The 6,829-nt window shown below is 43.9% G+C and overlaps 1 protein-coding gene across 1 annotated transcript in view; it reads left to right on the top strand.

The window, feature by feature from the left end:
• Positions 1-4,964: 4,964 nt before the first annotated feature.
• SERPINE3 (serpin peptidase inhibitor, clade E (nexin, plasminogen activator inhibitor type 1), member 3) overlaps positions 4,965-6,829 on the top strand; it is a 25,755-nt gene continuing 23,890 nt past the window's right edge. The window contains exons 1-3 of the mRNA XM_011988758.1: positions 4,965-5,018; positions 6,081-6,223; positions 6,373-6,645. Coding sequence (XP_011844148.1) covers positions 6,390-6,645 — 256 coding nt within the window. The 5' untranslated portion in view covers positions 4,965-5,018; positions 6,081-6,223; positions 6,373-6,389. The remainder of the gene's footprint in view (positions 5,019-6,080; positions 6,224-6,372; positions 6,646-6,829) is intronic.

The raw sequence follows: 6,829 nt of genomic DNA, 5'->3' as shown, positions 1-6,829 counted from the left end.
CCAGGCACGGTGGCTCATGCCTGTAATCCCAGCACTTTGGGAGGCCGAGGCAGGTGGATCACCTGAGGTTGGGAGTTCAAGACCAGCCTGGCCAACATGGTGAAACCCCGTCTCTACTAAAAATACAAAAAATTAGCTGGGCATGGTGGCGGGCACCTGTAATCCCAGCTATTTGGGAAGCTGAGGCAGGAGAATTGCTTGAACCCAAGAGGCGGAGGTTGCAGTGAGCCGAGATCATGCCACTGAATTCCAAGCTGGGTGACAGAGCAAGATTCCATCTCCAAAAAAATAAAAAAAGGACATATTTTAAAGCCATAGTTATGAAAACAATTTGGTAAAGAGAAATTGACGATGGAACAGAGTAGAGAACTCAGAGCATCCCCATGTGCATACGGGGATCTAACTTACAAGAGAAGGGATACTACACATCAGTGGGAAAGAACAATATTAATAGAAATACATGAAAATTAAGGATTTCTCTTCAACAAAAGACATCATGAAGAGAGTAAATACACGATGGCCAAAAGGGGAGAAAATATTTGCAATATCTATAATTGGCAAGGGATGTATACTCTATATGGACTACAAATCAAGAAGAAAACAACAACCACAATATAGAAAAATGGATAAAGGGCATAAATAGGTAATTTCAGAAGAGGAAACACAGAAAAGTAACAAGCATATTATGAGATGCTCAAAATCATTGGTAACCTGCCAAATCCAAATTAACAGAATCAGATACAACTTTGCATCTATTAAAGTTGAAAAATAAAAGTGATGGGAAATACTTGGCAGAGATGCTGGGCTTTGGCGGGGTGTAGAAGGATGTAGATGTTCCAGAGCGTGGTGTGGAGCTACGTAGTAAAATTAAAGATATGAATAGTGTATAACCTCCAAATTCTCTTCCTGGGTAAACATCCTAAGGAAATTCCCGCACAGTCCACAAGAGCTGTCCAAGGGCTGTCTGCACTGGCGAGGAGTTAAAGGCGACCTGGATGTTCATCACTGAGAGAGCAGATAAAGAAAATGCGGCAGTTGCACACTATCGAGTATCGCCCAGAAGCTGGAAGCCAGGATCAGATGCATGCATAGCACCACACGGCTACATCTTAAAAAACGTAGCGTTTACTGAAAAACATTAGGGAACATAACAAAATACATAACATAAAAGCAGGTATGTAAATGTAAAATGCATGCACATAAAACAACAATGTATCTTTTTCAAAGCATATTCCTAAGAGGAAACAAAATGACAAGCAAGAGAGGGGTGCTTGCATGGAACTATGTGGCATGAACTGAGGAGGAGGATTAACTCAACCCTCTGCACCTGAGACAGCAACAACTTATGTTAACATAATAACAAAGTAAATTATTAAACAACTTACTTTCTCCAAAGTTAGATTAAAAACTAGCTCTGAATTCAAGTTTAGAGACCTTTGTTAAAGTTTCCAATCTATTTCTTGCAGGACATTTAAAAACATACTTCCGGCTGGATGCGGTGGCTCACGCTTGTAATCCCAGCACTTTGGGAGATGGAAGCAGGCATATCACTTGAGGCCAGGAGTTCGAGACCAGCCTGGCCAACATGGCGAAATCCCATCTCTACTAAAAATACAATATTAGCCAGGCATGGTGGCAGCCCCCTATAATCCCAGTTACTCAGGAGGCGGAGGCAGGAGAATTGCTTGAACTGGGGAGGCAGAGGTTGCAGTGAGCCGAGGTCGTGCCACTGCACTGCAGCCTCAGAGACAGAGCAAAACCCCATCTCAAAAAAAATAAATAAAATTAATTTTAAAAAAACATATTTCCGGATACAACAGCATAGATTCATAGTCCAGCCGGTTACATGACGATTCCCAAGCTCCTTCTTATGTGAGCATGAAAGGACCTCGATGGCAGTTTCTTAAGTGAGATGAGAGATGGGGACATAGTCCAAAGAAGCTGATGCTTTCAGCCTTTCCTGCTTATCAGGTGCCATGCTAAGGCTGTTCGCTGTCATCTTCACAGTGAGAGAGAGGTATCATACACCCACTTTGCGGAAGAGGCAACTAAAGCTCAGAGCAATTCAGTGACTTGCCCAAGGTCTGCAGTTAGTTTGAAACCAGCCCTCTGTGCTCTTTTCGGCACACCATTCTGAAAGGTATCAAAGAGTAGAGAAGCCCAGGTTCATTTTGAGTCTAAGCACTGCATAGCTATGAAGAACTTGAGGGCCATGTTGCAGCTATCAGCCAGGACAGCAGGAAGCCCAGCAGCAGTGCTTTGCCTTTGCCTTCCTGGAAGGACAGGTGGAGGCTCACCTGCACCATTTCCCATGAAGGACTTGCTAATTTCATCTGGCTCTGCAGCACCATGTGCTGGGCTACCTTGCGTTGCCCTCTGGCTTGCTCTAGCTGTTCCCTGAGACTTCTTTTAGCAGTGCCCATGTCTTCAGTGGGTGTGCTCTCTCTTCATGGCAAAATCCTCAAGGTCAGGGCTACAAATGGGACTCCCTCTGTACAACCCCAGACAGGCAGCCCATATAAACACAAAGGAGATGCTTACCTATTAATTATGTCCTAACTGAATTGAAATGCAATGTTTCTATCCATCACATTAGTTTGGTAGGCCTTTGGATTTGAAAGTGATTTGTTTATAAGAATCGGCTAGTGAAAAATGTTAAACCATAATTGTTAAAAGTGCTGGGCCTCATAGCAGTCTACCTACAGGTGATTCACCACAGCATTCCTGGTAAATGCGGGCAAAGTGAACACACATTACGAGCGAAAGAGTCTGGGCTGGCCATGGAAAGACTTAGAATCCTAAAGCCAAGAGGAATTTTAGGAGACCCCATCCCTTGGCTCCTGACAGCACCAAGACTGTGATGAAGGGCATATGCCTTAGCGTCAAGGTGGCCCTAGGTTCAACCCCAACTTGACCTGGTGGGACCTGAGGCAAGATCTTAAGCTCTTCAGACTTAGTTTCTTCATCTGCAAAATACGAATGATAATACATTCCTCATAGGATTGCTGTGAGGATTCATTGCAATTGTGAATGGACAGGGTCTAATAGAGTAGCTGGAACACAGTAAGTGCTCAATAATGCTCCCTAGGTATGTTGTTAAAATTACAAATAAATGTCTCCAAGAATGGAGCCTCACTTAGCAGTATAATGAACATCCATCCCAGCAAGATAGAAATAAACATGATAATCTCTGCTTAAATGGTCAGAGGCCACAGTGACTTACCCAGGTTCAATGCCGAGTACATGGAAGAAAAATCACTTGCAGTTCATCTTTCATTCATTCACACTTTAAAATGTTTAGCCTATATAGAAAATATATCCTGTATGTTAAATTTCCCTAGCATTTTTCTGAAGGATGCTTCTTAAAAGCAAGTTAGAATGGTATATTCATAGAGTTAGAAAGAAATGTTTGTAGAAGTTACACAAACAATGTTTTTTTTAATCTGGGAAATCTTTTTATAAGCTTCTCTCCACTGCTACCACTGGCAAATAGTGAATCAGCTGTTTCCCCCACAATTCCTGCTACAGGGAGCTCCCAATGTGACAAGGCAGTCCTCACAAGTTACTGCGGCTCCATCACCATCAACATCTAAAATACGCAGGCAGTGAGCAAGACTCTAAGTCCCGTAGGAGCTGAGTCCGGGTAACTGGTTCACTGCCATATGCCCAGAACCTAGAAGCACAGTGATTTGTGACCAAGCAGGTGATCAAGATATATTTGTTGGATGGATGGATAGGTGGATGGATGGATAGATGGATGGATGGATGCATGCATGCATGCATGGACAGATGGATGGATGGACAGTCGGATGGACAGATGGATTGATGGATGAATGGATGAATGGATGGATGGACAGATGGATGAATGACATGCCCTCTCTGGGTGCTATAGAATAAGTTAAACCTGTTTATTCTCCTTTCATACTATGGCTTAGAGTCCAAGGCACTGAATCTAAAGTAAAGATTTGGGGATATTTTATGTGATGCAGTTATAGAATTGTAACTATCCTAAGACATGTAAACAATCCCAGGTTTGGGTGTCAGTAATAAAACTCCTTAAAGTGAATTACCCACTGATTACAGGGGTATGGGTAGTTGTCAAGTGAAAACAGTCCATTGACTTTCAAATATTAACACTTACAGATGCCTGAGACATAATTATTAAGAATTGCATTTAGTTCTTCTGTAATCTGTAACCAGATATAAGCTACCATCTATTTTGAACTTAATACAAGGCCTAAGTCCTTAATAGAAATGTATGTAATTCTGAATTGATCACAAGGACAGGCTTTTGACAGAACCTGCTCATATTTTTCAAAAATATCTGTCTACTCATTGACAACATGGTCTCTTTCTCAAATTAGTTATTGGACTTACTAACTGTTGTATCTGAGAGGAACCAGATTATTAATAGCTCAAGTTATATATATAAATTAGTGCATTCACTTTTATTAATAATAAATGAGGCAAGTCACCTTGCTCCAAACTGACTGTGCCATATCTTGCGTTGTTTTCTCTTTTGCAGAATTTCTTTTCATTTGCTGAATTAAGTCGTGCCCAATGACTGATTTATTGTTTTCTTCACAAGAGGAGGGGGGAAGCATTAGGTACCTGGTACCCAGCAAAAGCCCAATAAGCAAAGTTATCAGTGGAATTCCTCAATGTGACAAAGGGCTGGATGAGGGGTTCCTTGCTGGTACAACCAGGTCACAAGCCTAAGAAGGCTTGACGGGTGTGGCTGGCTCCCCCCATGGCCCTGCTCTGTTTCTGATCTGGGCTTTGCTGCCCTGGGCTGGGCTGCTTCTCCTGGCTCTCTGCAGGACCTCCAGGCTCCAGGAATTTGGACCGAGTGGTAGAGACATCGCCGGCAGAGACGGCAATCGCCAGCTTCCTCTCTGCGCTGTCTTGTGATTCAAAGCAGATTCTGCTCCACTTTTTTAAAAGGGGAGCACATGAATGCTGGAGACCCACAAGAACAGAATTGAGCAAGGAAAGGTGCAACAGTGATACAAAAGTCCGTGAGTAAGTGGCTCATTCGAGGTGAGCCATGACAGGGATTTGTTCATGGGGAGCCCAGGGGCATCAAGGTCTGATTGCTGAGAGTGTTCTTGTGGGAGGTGGGAGGTTATAAAAGCTGCAATAACCCTGGGGCTTAAGAGTTTTGCAAATGATCCTGGGCTGGGACACAAACACACACACACACACACATACACACACACACACAGAGAGAGAGAGAGAGAGAGAGAGAGAGAGACCTGTGTTCCAAGGTCATCCAAGCACTGCATTTGTACTTGGCTGCAGGGAGGAAGGGTTGGAAAAAAGAGGATGTTTTCTATCTTGGACCTTTACCTAAAATAGGCACCATCACGCTCAGTGGCCTTGCTTGCAAACTTCTACAGCAGGGTGAGCTGGAGAAGTGAGTGTGAATGTGAGCTGCAGGGTAAGCTGCTCACTGGTGAATCCAGGAAGTGACTCTGGACCTCTTCTTACATCAGTCTGGTATGATACCACAGTTAGATAACAGCAAAAATTGCTGCTGGCTGGATGTGTGGCATGGTCATCGAAAACATTTTTTTGCTTTGCCTTTTTCTTCTTGCATTATTTTCTAGCTAATGATCTCTCTTCCTTGGAAGAGTACATTTCTGTGGTAGGAACTATCTTTGTGAAAATATTCTTTTTTAGAGACAAATTGGCATCACAAGAATTCTGATATTCGAGGTACAATTAGTTCACGTATCAACATTTTAATGCACATTGGTATTCTCAAAATTGTATATACTACTCATAGAAGAGCAGGATTTGAGTCACAGCCCTGTTTCTTTCCCCATATAAATGAGTCACTGAGCCTCAAAGATTCAATCATCCCTTTATAGATGAAATATAATAACAGATACTAGTCACATTGTTGGGATGATTAACTGCAAATGTACAAAGTCATTTTTAACATAGTAGATAATTATTTATTATTATTCCTGATAGACACGGCACAGCTATAAGCTGGCTAAATACCAAGAACAATGAGTAGGATTACCTCTTACATTTCTTTTCCCAACACAATGCTTTGCTTCTGATCTGACCAGGGCTTTGCCAAAGTCACACATCCAGTAAGTGGCCGAAGCAGATTCTTCAGACCCACAGTTTGGCTTCCAAAGGACCACAGTGAGTATTTCTAATGCTGAAACAAGAGGGTGCAGCTCTGCAGCCCAGGCGGGTGGGCCTCAGGGTGGGTAACCAAGACAGCTCAATGCATGTCTCCCTCAGCCATCCCCAGCCCCTAAAAAGAGAGCTGGGGGTCCCAGTCCTCTGTGGGATACAGTCCTCTTTCATCACCAGTTTCCAGCCTACCCTGCATCTCTTCCCTCTGAATTGCAGAAACCCTCCCAGCCTCCATGCCACCTTTCCTGGTCACCCTCTTCCTCCTTCACTCTTGCTTCCTCCAAGCAAATGGCCACCTCCGTGAAGGAATGACATTGCTGAAGACCGAATTTGCACTTCGCCTCTACCAGAGCGTGGCTGCGTGTAGAAACGAGACGAACTTCGTCATCTCTCCTGCTGGTGTGTCCCTTCCCTTGGAGATCCTGCAGTTCGGAGCAGAAGGGAGCACTGGCCAGCAGCTGGCAGATGCCCTGGGGTACACTGTCCATGGTAAGAGGCCTGCCCACATGCACACTCACTCACCCTTCTGCTCACACTCACGCTCTCCAGCTCACCCTCCTGCTCATACTCACACTCACGCTCTCCAGCTCACCCTCCTGCTCATACTCACACTCTCCAGTTCACCCTCCTGCTCACACTCACACTCACTCTCTCCAGCTCACCCTCCTGCTCA

The sequence above is a fragment of the Mandrillus leucophaeus genome, unplaced genomic scaffold, assembly GCF_000951045.1.
Source record: "Mandrillus leucophaeus isolate KB7577 unplaced genomic scaffold, Mleu.le_1.0 Scaffold338, whole genome shotgun sequence".
Lineage (NCBI taxonomy): Eukaryota > Metazoa > Chordata > Mammalia > Primates > Cercopithecidae > Mandrillus > Mandrillus leucophaeus.
This window is presented reverse-complemented; position numbering and strand designations above follow the sequence as displayed.